Source organism: Electrona antarctica, assembly GCF_951216825.1.
Source record: "Electrona antarctica genome assembly, chromosome: 12".
NCBI lineage: Eukaryota > Metazoa > Chordata > Actinopteri > Myctophiformes > Myctophidae > Electrona > Electrona antarctica.
Window position 1 is genome coordinate 39442364 of NC_136793.1, and position 16950 is coordinate 39459313.

The 16950-nt window shown below is 43.3% G+C and overlaps 1 protein-coding gene across 3 annotated transcripts; it reads left to right on the top strand.

Moving 5' to 3' along the window:
• The first annotated feature begins 242 nt into the window (after positions 1-242).
• adgra2 (adhesion G protein-coupled receptor A2) lies at positions 243-16839 on the top strand. Of its 3 annotated transcripts, none has more exons than XM_079515509.1 (18): positions 243-317; positions 980-1051; positions 3018-3089; positions 3204-3275; positions 3802-3965; positions 4363-4576; positions 4862-5026; positions 5336-5534; positions 5896-6045; positions 7521-7682; positions 8018-8218; positions 9864-10053; positions 10517-10725; positions 10852-10979; positions 11299-11422; positions 11516-11664; positions 12491-12580; positions 12726-16839. In XM_079515509.1, the coding sequence occupies exons 2-18, from the start codon at positions 1011-1013 to the stop codon at positions 14149-14151; spliced, it is 3756 nt and encodes a 1251-aa protein (XP_079371635.1). In that variant the 5' UTR covers positions 243-317; positions 980-1010; the 3' UTR covers positions 14152-16839. The 3 variants fall into 3 exon arrangements, with proteins under 3 accessions (XP_079371635.1, XP_079371634.1, XP_079371633.1); XM_079515508.1 differs by lacking the exon at positions 243-317 and adding an exon at positions 499-638; XM_079515507.1 differs by lacking the exon at positions 243-317 and adding an exon at positions 639-778.
• Positions 16840-16950: the final 111 nt, after the last annotated feature.

Genomic DNA, 16950 nt, shown 5'->3' on the forward strand with positions numbered 1-16950 from the left:
TCCAAAAATAGCCGATCTGCAGCCCGCACGCACGCAAACAGTTGCTGAGATTGAGCAGGCATGCACGAGAGAGGAGTTGTGTGTGAGGAGCTGATCACAGATAGAGGGAAAGTGTTATATTTGGCCTATTATTTATGCTATATATTATTGACCGCGTCTGTGTCACAGAGAGAGAGAGAGAGAGAGAGAGAGAGAGATGCTGCGTGTTAAAAAAATAGAAGGTGTGCGCACGCTCTCTCTCTCTCTCTCTCTCTCTCTCTCTCTCTCTCTCTCACTTACTTTGTGCTTGCTGCTCTTTTCAGAAGAATTAATCCAAGGTTTGTCATATATTATGGTTTAGTAGGCATACACTTTAGCTGGTCAGTCAGTGTGTGCAGACTCAGAGAGAGAAGCAGCACTGCTCTGCTCATTAAATTGATATGACGCATATGCGCATCTGATCAAGATAATTAGTTATTTGGCAACACCTGTGTGAAATACCAACGCTTTCATATAGACAACTTTTAGAAGCTTTTTCTTTTTTTTGATGGCCATCTGCAGGCCAGCCATGTGTACTGCATCTTTATCTTGAAAACGAAGCAGTTTACCGGTCTCGAGTGGACGTCGTACATAATTAACATAACCGCAATGTAGACGCAGTAAGTTTTATATCGTTCACAAAACTTAGGCGGGGAACAGCCCGCGACGTCCTCGTGAAGGCAGCCCCTTAGATTCCAACAATATTTTCCTTGGTCAAGTTCTTGTATCTTTGCTAGCCTAAACCCAGGTGGCTGATGGGGTAAGATTTCTTATCTGTAGGCAGAAAATATCCCGCTGGGTCCTACTCGTGTAGCCATGTTCGGGGCATATGTATCCACTCCCCATCATTTTCACTTGAAGGGGCCTCTTGAAGTCCAAGTGTGCCTACCGCCTATGTCATGGATCCATGTATTGGGAAGTTAACATTATTTTATTGACCTGGTGTTTTCTCTCTCCACAGGGACCTCAAGCACAACCTAATCAGCACAGTCATGCCTGGAGCATTCCATGGCCTGCCTGAGCTTAGGAAACTGTAAGTAGAAGCTAACTTAATTCACTTAAACAATACCTGAGAGTGCATTCTTTGCTGTGGCCATGGGGGCAACGCTGATACCATAGATTTGAGATGCAGCCAAGCAAGCCCTGCACTATGGGAATTAGCAGTATGTTTGGAATGCATCTATAACCGACCAGATAGAATCTAAACACATAGCAGTAGATGTATAAATAGAAATCATAAACACAAGCATGAGAATTTAGAATGCATTTGTTTGGTATGAACCCGATGATGAAGTCTGTGCAGTTTTTGAACAACAACACTGGTTGTGGTGCTTGCCACATTAAGAATCACACAGTAGTTGTTGGAAGAACCAGCGCCCACGTATCCCCTCACATTGTTCTAAAGCCCATACTGTTATGACAACTCATGGCAGATGTCATGCATTATATCCAGCTCCTTGTGTTCGCGTAACCATAAAGGTTTGGCTCGCATTCACTTGACTGTTCTGTCCTGGTCTCTTGTTGATCTTTGTGGGGTCCTGGGATGACATCTCTGGTGCCCTGCGACGTCGCCACGCAAACCTCAGGGCCACGGCGAGGCTTCTCTCATGTCATTGGATGTGACAGGGCAGCAGTTTGCAACCACTCGCTGCTCGCTCATTGTGTTCTCGGACAGTGGTCTGGTCACGGAATGGCCGGGTGCTCGTCCTCTTCGCCTCTCTGCCGCGTGACACTCCCCATCCCCTCACTCGCCCACCCACCCCTCCTCCCTCTACTTGTGTTTTCCCTGCAAGGTCTGGGGCTTCTCAAAACAAACAGGGGGCGAGATAAACACATGCTTTGCACAGTTCTCTGCTGGATAGTGTCAGACAGGCAGCAGAGCACATCCCTCTCTGGCTGTGGCAATACATCACACTCATAGTCAAAGAGAACAGAACAGGGGCCTTGCTTTTACTCCACTGCTGATAAGCTTTTGCAAAGGTTCCTCATCAACTAGTGATAAAGGAAACTGACAGGGGGCTATAGTCGTGTTTATTTTGTGATATTTATAGTATAGTATTTAGTTAGGGATATGGTATGGTATGTACTATGAACTGAATCTTGTATTGCATTGTAAAATGTGGGATTATATGCAGACCTAATCCACATAACGTCATAAATAGCATAGTTACTAGTTGCACATATATATTATATACATATATTACGTGTACAAAATGGTAAATGGTAAATGTATATAGCGCCTTTATCCAAGGCGCTTTACATAGATTCACACACACATTCATACACTGATGGCAGCAGAAACCATGCAAGGCACCAACCAGCACATCAGGAGCAATTAGGGGTTCAGTGTCTTGCTCAAGGACACTTCGACACTAACTCTGGGTGAGCCCGGGTTCAAACTGGCAACCTTGCGGTTACCATCCAGCCACTCTACCGTTGATATTTACAAACAATGTAAATAATTAAATGTTGTCATTTGATATTAATTTTAATATAACTAACAGCATTTAATCACGAGACTATGTCCTTGTTGTTATTTTGATATTTTGACATAAAAACAAAACAAGGATACAATCTTATGATTAATTGTTGATTTGTAGTTGAATGTTTGAATATCTAGCTTGGTGTCTGTAGTGTTTGTATACGCAACAGTAAGCCCGCTCTTATAAGATTTATAACAATAACAGTCACGTTTTGTGACTTACATTGTTTGAATATGTATAGTACATATGTAACTAGTTACCTAATGGTGATACATAACATTACTTTACTATATGTTTGACCTTAATATCCATTGTATGTTTCCTAATGTGATCGTGTTGATGTGTTAAATTACTTCACATATCTAGAAAAGACTGACGCACAAGAAAAACACCATAATCCAAAGTGTCAAGATATCACAGATATGTGATTGATTGATTGAAACCAGTCAGCTTGACAATAGTTTAAAAATAACCACCAAATCTGTGCCCTTCTCCTTGTCTTTTCACACCTTTTAGTGATCTGTCCAACAACCGCATTGGCTGCTTGACTCCAGAAATGTTCCAGGGACTGACAAATCTCACCAAACTGTAAGAGACAGATAGGAAAGATATACACACTGACTATAAAAACAGTACACTGTTTGCATTGTGGGGTAAGTAGTAAGTACCCAGTTGAATTGTTGGCATATTCCCGTTTGCTAGGATTCTCTCTGGCAACATTATATCTACTTTGGATCCAGGTGTGTTCCAGGAGCTGCCTTCCCTCAAGCAAGTGTGAGTACTGGACATTCAGTGTGCTCAAATACTTTGTTAACTCTGTATTATCCTTTTCCATGAGGAAAAATACTAATAACAAATCTCATGTAAAAAGCCTGTGGTGTTTATTAAACATTACAAATGTAAGTAACCTTTATACAGCCTTAAAATAAAATATGAATGTCATGTTTATCCGTCACATCAGCCCCCTTCATCAAAACCCCATACATTTTAGAGTGAAAACAAATCTTCAATCCAATAAATCCCTATGTAAACAAAACCAGTGGCGGGATGACTATGTTTCAACAGTTTGCAATAAATAACAGTTGAGTGTTGGGCCTTTAAGCAGTGAACATTATTTTGCCATATGTAATATGCTGAGCCTATAATGGATACAGTATACACTATATACACTATATTTCAGATACTGTAGGTACTAATGTGTCTTGTCCAAAGAGCTCTTATCGTTTTGCCATCAGAGTGAAAGTATACATCCCCCTTGTTATCTAGCATGATAAATCACCATCCTCCCTTCTCTCACCAGGAACTTCAACTCAGACTTCCTGTCATGTGACTGTGGATTGCGCTGGGTGCCGGGGTTCTTCCGCACCAGCTCTGCCCGGTTAGGGGATGAGACCCTCTGTGCCTATCCAAGGAGCCTGCGTGGAAAGCCCCTGCGTGGACTGAAGGAGAGCCAGCTGAGCTGTGGTAGGAGCCTGGCTAGTAGAAAGCTCAATGCATATGGATGAGGTGGTTCACCACTCTTTACTTCCAACACTCAGGAAATTTGAGTTTATGAATGACAAAGCCTGTGCACTCACAGCAACATCATCTCAAGATGTTCCCCGTTTTGAAGGAATAGTAAACCAAAATAAGGCTGCAATGAATCTTGTCATTTCAGTAGGGATGTATTTCCAAAAGCATCAGCGTGCTGTGTCGTTGGCTAATCCTGTGGTTTGCCCTTATGAATTGATGCTGTCTACATCCAAATACTTCCATTTAGCTTCCATTTTAACCAAGGTTAAATAATGAGAGAGTAGCATATAAATTTGCCAGAATGATGGAGCAGCGGCCTCATCTTCTTTTTCCTGCGTCCGTTATTCAGATGGTCCTCTGGAGCTGCACACCCTGTCCCTGCTGCCATCGCAGCGCCAGGTCGTGTTCAAAGGGGACCGGCTGCCCTTCCACTGCACCTCTGCCTTGGTGGACAGAAGCACCACTTTGCACTGGCGTCACAACGGTCAGCTGGTGACATCAAACCCAGAGATGGGAATCCAGTTGGAGAACAGTGTAGTGCATGACTGCACCTTCATCACCAGGTTAGCCAAAGTTATTAGAGACTCGCTAGACACTACAGAGGTCGGTTTTCACTCTTTGGCCTGCATTTTGTTCAGAGTTCAGACATTGATGTGATTCATTCAATGACCCATTGCTTTCCATTCTATTCAACACTCAAATATTTTTCAGTCAATATTAATTTACAAAGCATTGCACATTGAGCAAACTGATGCTTTGAAGACGAACAGTTTAATTCATTCAGATGCTTGAAAGATTATGTGGTTGCAATGTATAAATAATGGCCTGTCTATCTCCTTTACTGGCAGTGAGCTCATCCTATTCAATGTGCATGTGGAGGCCAGCGGAGAGTGGGAGTGTATGGTGACTACTGGGCGGGGTAATACTTCTCGCAGTGTTGAAATAGTGGTACTGGAGAACAGCGCCTCCTTCTGTCCAGAGGACAAAGTTGTCAACAACCGGGGAGAGTTCAGGTAAGTTACAGCAGTGCTTCTCAAACCTTTTCATGTCCAGGACCCTCAAATTAAAATATATGTAAGCTGTGGATGCCCCCCCCCCTACCCCGCCCCCCAACCCATCTGAAAATGTTTTGGGCCAGGTTTTAAAGCAAAAAATGCAGATCCACAACCAATTTAGATTTGACTATATATTATCTCATTTTGCTGGCCGGGGACCCCCTGGGACCCTTTAACTTTGAGAACTACTGAGTTACAGTAACTATTATTATGCTCCCGAAAGAGCGGTATTGCTTTTTATATTAAACCCTGCTGTTTACTTCCCAGGTGGCCAAGGACCCTGGCAGGCATTGTGTCCCACCAGTACTGCCTGCAGCTGCGTTACCCCTCCCTGTCTGTGGATGGAGGTATGGAGCAGAAGAAGGCTTCCCGTTACTGTGACCGCTCAGGAAAATGGCAGGAAGGTGACTACACCAACTGTCACTATACCAACGGCATCACCCGTGTCCTACACACTTTCATTCTGGTCAGTATTACTGTTAAAGGTTGAAGTAGGGCTTCTGGTCCACTTAAGGTGCATGATAAAGTCAGGAGAACTGGAGACAACAAATTTCAGCAACACTCGCAGTGTACTCAGAAAGTAGCTTTATTTTTGTGCGCACGCACTCATGTGCGCGCACGCACGGTCGCACGCACACATACACACATCTGTCATATATCCAGTGTTTGCCAATATTATGAGCATGTAACGTGCTGTAAATCTACTACTTCTGATTATTATATTGCGTATATCTCAGTTTTAATTATTACTGCACAGTTTAAATTGGGTGGCATGAATAGGTGGATCTTGCATATTGCTTCCTCAAATCTTTGCTTCTGTATTTCAGAGGCCCATCAATGCATCTAATGCAGTCACTGTGGCGCATCAGGTGCGCTCATACACACTAGAGGCAGCAGGCTTCACTGACTCTGTGGATGTGCTGTATGTAGCCCAGATGATGGAGAAATTCATGGAATATGTCAAGCAGCTTCGAGAGGTGTGACTTTAAATATCTATATGTATATGTATTTACCGTTTATAATTATTTATAATTATTTTCAATGTGTGAGGTATGTTTCAAAATCAAATCAAATCAAACTTTATTTATAAAGCACGTTTTAAAACAACCAAGGTTGACCAAAGTGCTGTACAGATCAGTGGCAAAACATAGACAAGCAAGAGAACACAGAATGTAAACGAGAAAACACAATCAGAAATTATGACAAAAATATAAGCATGAAAGGTCAAAATAAGCAAAACAAAAAAGAGCTAAGATAAAGCAAAACCTAAAATGGACTCAAGACTAAAGAGGGATTGAAAGCCAGGGAGAAGATGAGTCTTAAGGTGAGACTTAAAAACATTAATAGATGGGGCAGATCGAATATAAAGGGGCAAGCTCTTCCAGAGCCTAGGAGCTGCAGCCGCGAAAGAGCGTGCGCCCCTAGTGCTCTTCTTGGTTATTCGGCCCTCTAGCAGTACCTGATCAGCGGAGCGCAGAGCTCTAGCCGGCGTGTAGGGTTTCACGAGCTCGGAGAGATACTCGGGGGGCCAGCCCATTTAAACATTTAAAAGTAAATAAGAGGACTTTAAAATCGATTCTAAAAGAAACCGGGAGCCAGTGAAGGGAGGCCAGCACGGGGGTTATGTGTTCTCTCTTTTTTGTACCAGTTAGTAAGCGAGCAGCCGCGTTCTGGACCAGTTGCAGTCGTCTAATTGCAGAATGTTGAATGCCAATGTAGAGTGAATTGCAGTAGTCTATCCTGGAAGAAATAAATGTAGAGTGAATTGCAGTAGTCTATCCTGTAGAGTGAATTGCAGTAGTCTATCCTGTAGAGTGAATTGCAGTAGTCTATCCTGTAGAGTGAATTGCAGTAGTCTATCCTGGTGTAGAGTGAATTGCAGTAGTCTATCCTGGTGTAGAGTGAATTGCAGTAGTCTATCCTGGTGTAGAGTGAATTGCAGTAGTCTATCCTGGTGTAGAGTGAATTGCAGTAGTCTATCCTGGTGTAGAGTGAATTGCAGTAGTCTATCCTGGTGTAGAGTGAATTGCAGTAGTCTATCCTGTAGAGTGAATTGCAGTAGTCTATCCTGTAGAGTGAATTGCAGTAGTCTATCCTGTCAGTAGTCTATCCTGTCAGTAGTCTATCCTGTCAGTAGTCTATCCTGTCAGTAGTCCTGGAATCCTGGAAGAAATAAATGCATGGATTGCGGTTCAGTGTACTGATGTCCCTCAACTTTCTACAGCTAAATAAACACTAGACTGAGATCCTTGTAGTAGGAACGTCATTTAAATACACATAAAATAAGCAAATAAAACAAAGCATGATATGTCATTGGCTCTTGAAACAATACAGAATTGACTTAGTATAGCTACTTATTATTTACGTTCTCAAAGTTAATTAGGAATAGAAACCATTTGAAGTTTTTTTTTAATATCTCTTTGTTTATACGGTATGTGTATATCTATTTCAGCTGTCACAGGTGCTTGTAGAGATGGGCAGCAACCTTATGCAGGTGGATGACCAGATTCTGGCCCATGCCCAGAGGGAGAAGAGAGCCTGCAGCTCCATAGTCTACTCTCTGGAAACACTTGCCTGGCCTCAGCTCCACAGCCATGCTCAGGACCTTCCCATGGTAGATACAATCAAATCTCAGCCACACCTTGTTGCATGTCACCCCCTTCAATTGTAATGTCACGCCACAAATGTAGTAAATATACAAGAATACACAACAAGAATATAGACGGAACAAATTAAAATAAGTCAGATATGTCAAATATACATATTGTATAATGCATGGTCAAAATAGCAAATAAAAATGAAGCAGAATATTGCAGTCTCTTGTTTCCTCTCTCTTCCCTGGTCTGTCTAAATTAGATTCCAAATGCCATAATACAGATTATCTTTGAAAAGTCAAAATATTTAACTGTTTTATTTAACTTTGATCAAACTGATATCCATTATCCACAGGTTTCCAAGAACATCGTGATAGAGGCCTACATGATTCGACCAGCACACTTCAAAGGTATAAGCTGCACAGCTTACCAGCGTCGGGAAGTCCTAATGGGCATCCCAAGTCTGGAAGGGGCAGAGTCGTCCCCTGAGCAGCAGCTACACTTCCGCTGCACCATAGGAACACATAACACCTCCCTGAACAACTTCCCCTTGAAGGTGAGCAGAGAACACTCATCTCTTACTGTAGCTGTTCCACATCCATGAGTGTGAGGTTACCTCCTTGTCACCAGCTGACCATAATGTTATGATTATTATGAAATGGACATTTTTTACCAGCTGCTATGCAATTGACTTTATTCAGACCGTGGCCATCTTGCCAGCAAGGTGCTAACTAGGTGCAACTTCCCATTGACAGCCCATGAATCCAAACAGAAAACTCCTATCTGATTGTAGAAAAATAATCACCTACAAGGAATTTCTTGACAGAAAGTAGCTCATAACATGTCTGGAAAATGTCAGGATTTTTATGAAACACTTTGCAGATGGAAAGAGGATAATTCAAGCTTTTCGTACAGCTGCAATGTTGGTGAGTTTGACGTTGTTTAATACAATCACTTTTCTGTTTGGAAGTGTGGGCTGTCAATGGGAAGTTGCACCTAGTTAGCACCTTGCTGTCAAGATGGCCACGGTCTGAATAAAGTCATATTGAATCTGACACAGAGGCAGATAATAATAATACAGCTGGTAATTAATTGATTTAATAAATTCTTGTTTTTGCAAAGATATTACTCTAATATTTTGGCCTGGCTAACCAAATATAAATGATATGCCTGGGGGCTCAGTGTCTCCCCAGAGGATCCAGATCAGATCTGTGCGTGTGTGTGTGCGTGCGTGTGTGCGTGCGTGCGTGCGTGCGTGCGTGCATATTCAGTATAGAGGGTATGCGCGTGACATCATCATCATCATACCAGGAAGTTATGCGGAAATGCCTACTGAGTGGCAAAAAACTACTTTCTGGCCTTGACAGCCCATACATCCAAACAGAAAAGTCATATTTGATTGCATTAAATTACTTTAATCAACATTAAACTCACTTTGCCACTCACTTTGACACTCGATTTGCCACTCGATCTGCCATTCACTTTATGCATGCGCATACCCTCTATACATACATACTAGAAAATTGTACAGTCTGTGCTCACTGCTCAAGAAATAACGCAAATGCAACCCTTTTCAGTGGTGGAGAACACTGGATTTAAACAGTTAATCAGCATTCTAGAACCACGTTGCCAAGTGGATCACATTTGAGCACAAGTGTGTTGCCTGCGATGTATGAGAACATGAAGGCAAGAGTTGTTGAAGGGTTGAGCCATGTAGAATTGATTGGGGGGAAAAAAGAAAAAAAGAAAAGAAATGCCCATTCCTCAGAGCGCAGATCTCCACCAGGCTGGGTTGCCTACCCAATAGCCCAAAACTTTGAAAGGCAGTCATAGAACTCTTACCTATTCAAAGAATGTTTAAAGAAGAATCTGAAAATGTTAATGACAGTTGTTAGGAAAACGCAGGCTAAAATCCTTGATTTTGCGGGCTAAAATCCTTGATTTTGCGGGCTAAAGTCCTTGATTTTGCGGGCTAAAATCCTTGATTTTGTGGTGAAATATGGGGGGTTTTATGTGATTTTATGCGGTAAGAAATCTAACTTGAAATGTGCTTTACAGTGTGGTTGTGTATAGTGTGTATATTATTATAGTGATAGCAACATGCTGTACCTGCATTAGAATCCATGAAAGGGAACTAGTGTTCTACCTCATTGAATTATGAGTGGTGATATAATCAATCCCATGGTTCTCTCTTCCTCCAGAACTCTATAGCCCTGGCCTCTGTGACTCTCCCAGCCTCTCTCTTCCCACCTGATGCTCCTGCAGATTGTAAACTCCAGTTTGTAGCATTCCGGACAGGCCGCTTCTTCCCATTGACTGGGAACTCAAGCATGGGTGGGGAACACTCTCGGAGACATAGCGTCAACACCCCTGTCATCTTTGTAGGCCTGGGTGAGGAACATTTGTCACTCTTGAATCCATGGAAACCTCTCACTCTGGATGCATGAACACACTACAATGTTCACTGTGACATTTATGCCCAATAATTGATTATACCATGGTGATAGCCGATACGGATGAGGAGACATGTAAGTTTAGGGTCAGAAGGTCATTATAATCCCTGGATTGTCAGGAGAAAAACAAGTTAAGTGAATGAGAAATGCTCTCTAACAAACTCTGTAGTATGTCTTTGAGAAAGGCATGCTATCACCATTGTGCAACTCCCAGATGTGAATAAACAACTCTACAGTATAGATGTGAGGCAGGGCATTATTTTAAAAGAGCATCAATGCAGTACCAAGTTTCCCTGTATGAATAAAGGTCAGATATACATGTCTAATTCAGTCAGATGCTGAATAATTAGCATGGGTTCATAGAATTTAATATGGGTAATTTCCCCTCCTCTCTGTGGCAGATGGATGCAGCATGTGGAATCATTCGGAGCCCATCTGGGTGTCTCTGCGCCACTTGTCTCCTGGCACCGATCCAGTGGCTGCCCAGTGGAGCCTCAGGGCACTGGAGAGGCAGGGCAGCTGGAGTCAAGAGGGCTGTCAGCTGGTCTATACTGACAGCAGCACATCCACTTTGCGCTGCTCCCAACTTAGCAACTACGCAGTGCTCCATGTATGTCAGCCATATATAGTGTCTGTTCTGTTATCATGTTGCACAGAATCATAATTTGTGTATGTTCTATGAGAACTCGACCAACTCAAACTTTTGTTTGTTGCTTTAATCTTTCTTGTGCTTCAGGAGGTGCCAGACTTTCCAAACTCTCTCCCCGTCTCAGTGAGGGTTCTCCACCCTGTGGTCTATGCCTGTACTGCAGTGCTCCTCTTGTGCCTGTTTACAATTATCATCACACACATACTGCACCACAGGTACTGTGTGTGTGTGTGTGTGTGTGTGTGTGTGTGTGTGTGTGTGTGTGTGTGTGTGTGTGTGTGTGTGTGTGTGTGTGTGTGTGTGTGTGTGTGTGTGTGTGTGTGTGTGTGTGTGTGTGTGTGTGTGTGTGTGTGTGTGTGTGTGTGTGTGTGTGTGTGTGTGTGTGTGTGTGTGTGTGTGTGTGTGTGTGTGTGTGTGTGTGTGTGGTGTGCGTGCGTGCGTGCGTCCACATTTGTCCATGAGCGTGTTACAGCTGTTCAGATCTATACCACACCATTGTTGTTTTTGTAAATGTTTTTCCCTTAAACCATGCAGCTCCATACGCATATCAAGAAAAAGCTGGCACACATTACTCAACACATGCTTCCACATTGCCATGACAACAGCCATCTATGCAGGAGGCATTAGCTTGACCAGCTACCCAGTAGTGTGCCAGGCAGTAAGAGACCCTCACTTTTTTTCCCATCATGTTTCATGCTACTGTTTGTGTGTGGGATTGGATGTCTGATCCCACGTTTGTAATCTGTGCCAGGTGGGCATCGTTCTCCACTATTCCTCCCTGTCCACTCTGCTGTGGATTGGAGTTAGCGGCAGGGTCATCTACAAAGAGGCAGTGTGGAGAATACCACGACTACCAGAGGGAGAGTCTCCCGCTCCGCCTACTCAGCGACCTATGCTCAGGTCAGTGATGTCATCATGGCGAACCACAACTCACCTTCGGTCAAACCGTCAGGAGGTTGTCATTTTGCTGTCAGTAAGGATTATGTTTGACAGATGAGGGAGTTTTTTGTGTGCACGGCCACCCAAAGTGCACCCATCAAAGACGGTCATTGTGTAGAGCAACCAAAGCGCCTCTGTTTGCAGGAAACCTTGGAGGTTAACAACAGTAGAGCAATGCTGTAAGGCACAAAGAAGCTAAACGCAGTGATGCACACCGAGTTCTCAGTGCAGGGGTGGCAAGGAATGTATGAGGCCAACATAACGGAGGTTGAGGGGTCTGTCGTAAATCTGAGCAGGGTATTAGAGGGGGCACACTGTCTCCCTTAACTCTGTCTCCTTTTTCTGTGGTCTCCCTGCCCCCATGTTCCTGGATCTGTGTTCATACACTGTACTGCTGACCTCATTGGTCTTCCAGCCACCACCCTGTCGCCTACTCAGCCACATGGGGTCAGGCCTTCATTGCAGCTGAACTACCCCCCCAGTGAGTGAGTGTGAAGATCACACTCACTCACTGAGGCCCTTGTAACAGTCCATCAGTTCAGAAAGAGAAAGAACACAGAGCCTTGTTATGATTAAAAATGGCCACAGGGAGTAGAAACTCAAAGAGGAAACGAACACGGACAGGGACACTTCCAAAACAATAATAGCTGCCAGAAAACTTTCGGCATCCTGCAGAATAAACAAGAAATGACATTGCGCACTTTTCATTTGTGACGAGTGAGCCACTCAGAAATTCATTGCTGGGATTTCCGGTTTTGGCCTAAATGTTTTTCCTCTATTTCTCTAGGTTCTATTTGATTGCTGGTGGAGTTCCTCTTATTATATGTGGGATCACTGCAGCTGTCAATATCAATAACTATGGAGACAACAGCCCTTAGTGAGTGCTTCTCTTTTTACCCTTGAGCCATTTTGTTTCGTACCGAACTGAATATTGTTTTGTGATGTGTTGCGTACACAGAGATTCTTTCATTCATTCATTCGTTTTGTACTGACCCTTCTGACTTCTTTACTGCCTCTTACAGCTGCTGGCTGGTGTGGCGCCCCAGTCTGGGAGCTTTCTTTGTCCCTGCAGGCCTGGTGGTGTTGGTGACCTGGATCTACTTCCTGTGCACTGTGTTTCGCCTGAAGCACCGAGTGGACAAAGAATGTACAGGACCCTCCCTGTCCGTCCCTGCGCCTGAGAGCCAGCCCGCGCTGGCAGGAAGCACCAGTCTCCTGTCCACAGACTCAGCGGTGGGCACTATAAACCCAGTCATGCCACCAGAGGACCAGTACTCCCTGAGGCTACAGTTCATGGTGCTGGTGGCCACCCAGTTCCTGTTCCTGGCTTTGTGGTGCTGCGGTGCCTTGGCCATGTGGCTAACCGGGCACACTGGTCTGTTGTTCAGTTGTCTCTATGGAGTGGCAGCCACAGTACTGGGGGTGTTCTTGGTCGTGCACCACTGCTTCCGACGTCTGGATGTGCAGGCCTCGTGGCTCGGGTGCTGCCGAGGCTACCGCCGCTCGCAGCCCGTTTCTACCTACGCACACACATGCACCACTGGGAGTGGAGTGCAAACTTCTGAGCAGGGATCACCTCACCAACTGTTCATAAGCTGCCATCCTCCAGGTGACTCCCACAACTCCTCATCAGCCAGATCGTCATCCACACCCAGTGGAGTCAGCAGCGTGGGCCCCGGGCCCTGCAAGCTCACCAACCTACTGCAGGTGGCGCAGGATAATCCCAACAACACCTCCCGTGCCCCTATGAGCACCAACACGAGCAACGGCATTGACCGTGTCAACAAGCCAACAAACAACCACCTGCCTACCATAAACTCTGTCGCCCCAGTGCAGCCCCAGAGAAGGAAGGTGAGTAGCAGAACTAAGCAAGGGAGTAGCCAGTATTATCATCGGGGCGAGGGCAGAGGTCATTATCGTCTCAAGGCCCTGAGGGCCGCTGGAGGAGGGGGCAGCTTGGGAGCATTAGGACCTACAGGCGTAGAGCACCTCACCGTTCACAAACAGGCCACAAGTGAGAATGGCAGCATCCATCACAGCCTCTCAGAGAGCCAGGCCAGCCCTCTAACTAATGGTAGGCGAATTGGTGAGACAGTGGCTACTAGCCCATCAGAGGGAAGTGACGGGGGCAGCAGTGGAAGCCGTAAGCCCTTTCCCCTGCCACCCTCGATGGCCAGCAGGGTGGCCATGCACGGTCACGGTGCCCAGAGACGATGCGCCAGCAGAGACAATTTGAAACTGGCAGCGGCTGTGGAGCGAGACGCTAAGCGGTGCTCATACCCTCTCAACAGTGTCACTGCCACTGTGCCAGGGGCCGCTGCTGCCGCCCCTAATGGCACGCTGAAAAACTCAGTGATAGAGCCGGAGCAGGATACAAGCGGCACAGACCATTCCCAGAGCTCTGTTGGCATGAAAAGTGGCTTGTGGAAGAGTGAGACTACAGTGTGACCCATATTTCCACATGATCATCTGTAAATGCCGACTTGGTTTTGTTTTAATGGTCTCTTACACATAATCATAACTTGAGGTATGAAGGATCATAAAGGCATCCAGTGTCCAAGTCTGGTACTCTTGCCTCTGTAGCATAGTCAGGGTTTGCTGTGAAATGGTAAAACAATAAATAATAATAAGACAGGTCATTTGATTGTCATTTGCAACAAAATAAAAACTAAGATGCGCATTTATTTTTACATTTCACATAAAATTGTAAAAGCAATGTCTGAAATTGGCATGTGATGTTAATTTTGGATCTGTTATGAAAGCTTTATTGTTGTATTTGTGACTTTTCTATGCATATTGACTATAGCACGAAATGGAATCCAAGATAGTCAATTTCCTCTGTACAGCTACAGTATATGCATTTACTCTGTGGAGATCCTTATGCTCTTTTGTTTTCTTGAAGTAACTGTTTGCATGTGTTTATGTATGCACTTGTATGTTTCTGTATGCATGCGTGAGCGTACACACCTGTGTGTGTGTGTGTGTGTGTGTGTGTGTGTGTGTGTGTGTGTGTGTGTGTGTGTGTGTGTGTGTGTGTGTGTGTGTGTGTGTGTGTGTGTGTGTGTGTGTGTGTGTGTGTGTGTGTGTGTGTGTGTGTGTGTGTGTGTGTGTGTGTGTGTGTGTGTGTGTGTGTGTGTGTGTGTGTGTGTGTGTGTGTGTGTGTGTGTGTGTGTGTGTGTGTGTGTGTGTGTGTGTGTGTTCGGCATGCATGCGTGCGTGTTTGAATACACAGAATTAGATGTGCAGAATGTCTGAGCATAAAAGAGAGATTAAAAAGCTAGAAAGAGACTTTTGAATATATATTTTTGTTCATGTACTCACATCAGCACTGATACAGATCTCCCCCCATCGAATAGATTTAACTGAACAAATATGGTGGCAGTAACTGATTTTCTGCCCACACAGAATCCTTGTTCAGGTTTATATGAATTTAGACTGCCCTCTGCTGGATGTCAGAATCAACTTTACATTTGCTGACTAATTATGTCTTGAGAAATTCTTAGTGGTATATTTTTCTAGGTGACGATGAGCAAAAACATGTCCAAAGTGAGTGTACTGGAGATACCAGATGTTATACCCCTTGGGGCTGGGCCGAAAGCTTGCACTGCACATAAGCTCTTAATTTTGATACCTAAATATGAATATATTTTCTACAGAATACAACATACTAAAATGTCTCAAGAGTTACATATATTTAGAATTGGCATAGGTTCTCTATAGAGCATATAATTATGGCTATTGATATTGTCTGCCTAAAAAGCATTCTGTTGTCAACAGAACATACTGAATTGTGTGTTTTATGGCCAGTCTGTTGTATGTCCATAGTTGTGTATTGTCCATAGTTGTGTATTGTCCATAGTTGGCCGTATATAATATTTGGTAAATCCCAGGGAGATTAGTATCCATGTACTAAAACTATGTACAGAAATGAATAGGCAATGAAATCAGTCGTGGAAAACTAATTTTCATGAAGAGAGACTTAAGTGACGTTTGCACTCGAGTGTCTATTTAATAATTATTACATGTTTTAATTGTATTGGCACAGAAATACATCCAGTATGGTTATAATGTAGTATTGTCACCTATTATGCAGCACAACTATTCAGTTATGGCCATGGTAGTTACACTATCGGCCAATCCAATGGAGTTAACACCTGTATCAGTAATCACAATTTTGTTCATAACTTCTCGAGTATGCGTAATGAATAATGATATGTGGAAGGTGATCCAAAACTGTTTAATGAAATGTTATGTCTAAAGGCTAATTTATACTTTGTCAAAACTTGTTTCAATAGCCTAAGCCTCGGCTTTTGACACTAGTTAGGGTCATCTTTGTTGAGAGTTAACTGAAATGTATAAAATGTTACCTGTGTCTGTCTCAAGCAATAAAGTATGAATTAGCCTTTAGTGTTTGAACATGATCATCTGGTGTTAGATATTTCTGCTACTACACTACAAACTATAAATACTGAACTTTGGAGATTGCGACAATCACATTCATAACATTGAAATAGCTCATTATTAATAACTGAATTTTAAGTTTTTTTGTTTTACAAGAAATTGCTGTTAATATTTGTGGTGTTTGTGTTTGGTTTGTCGTTCCGTTAAGCCAGTATGCATTACTCTAACTTAAAAATGATTAGGTTTGTATTGGATATTGGTTATAAAAACAAAAGCTTTAGTTGTGAAAATATGGGGCAGTATAAGCCTACAAACACCAATGAAACTGTAGTGAAGTCACATATTTGGTTTTGTTTGTCATAGTTGTCATTTTATTTTCTATGCTCCCATAAGGTCCATTTATGAAAGTGGCCCCGTAGCATTCATGAATGCATTTAACACTGGTTCATAATCTGAACTTCTGTATTCTGAGTACAGCCACCATCATTCCCAATTTCCCATAGCACATCACATTATTAGCTAGTTGACTCCTTGATGGATATTTTTGATGGGTTAAACTTGCATCTTGATATAAAAAGGGAGATTTTGAGAACATGTCTGTATAGCCTATTGGCCTATTTATAATTGTCACATAAAACAGTCTATGAAATATTCTGCCATTTTCTTTAGTTCAGTAATATATTTTTCAAGAACCTCAGACTGCCTTACAAATCCAGTGTCAAATAAAGAAATAGAAAAGAATGTGACTGGACATCATCTTATATTTAATGGGCTCAGATCAGTGAATGAATAAGTGATCATTTGACCGCACTTGATACGAGGTGCTGGACAGTGGACACTGTTCTC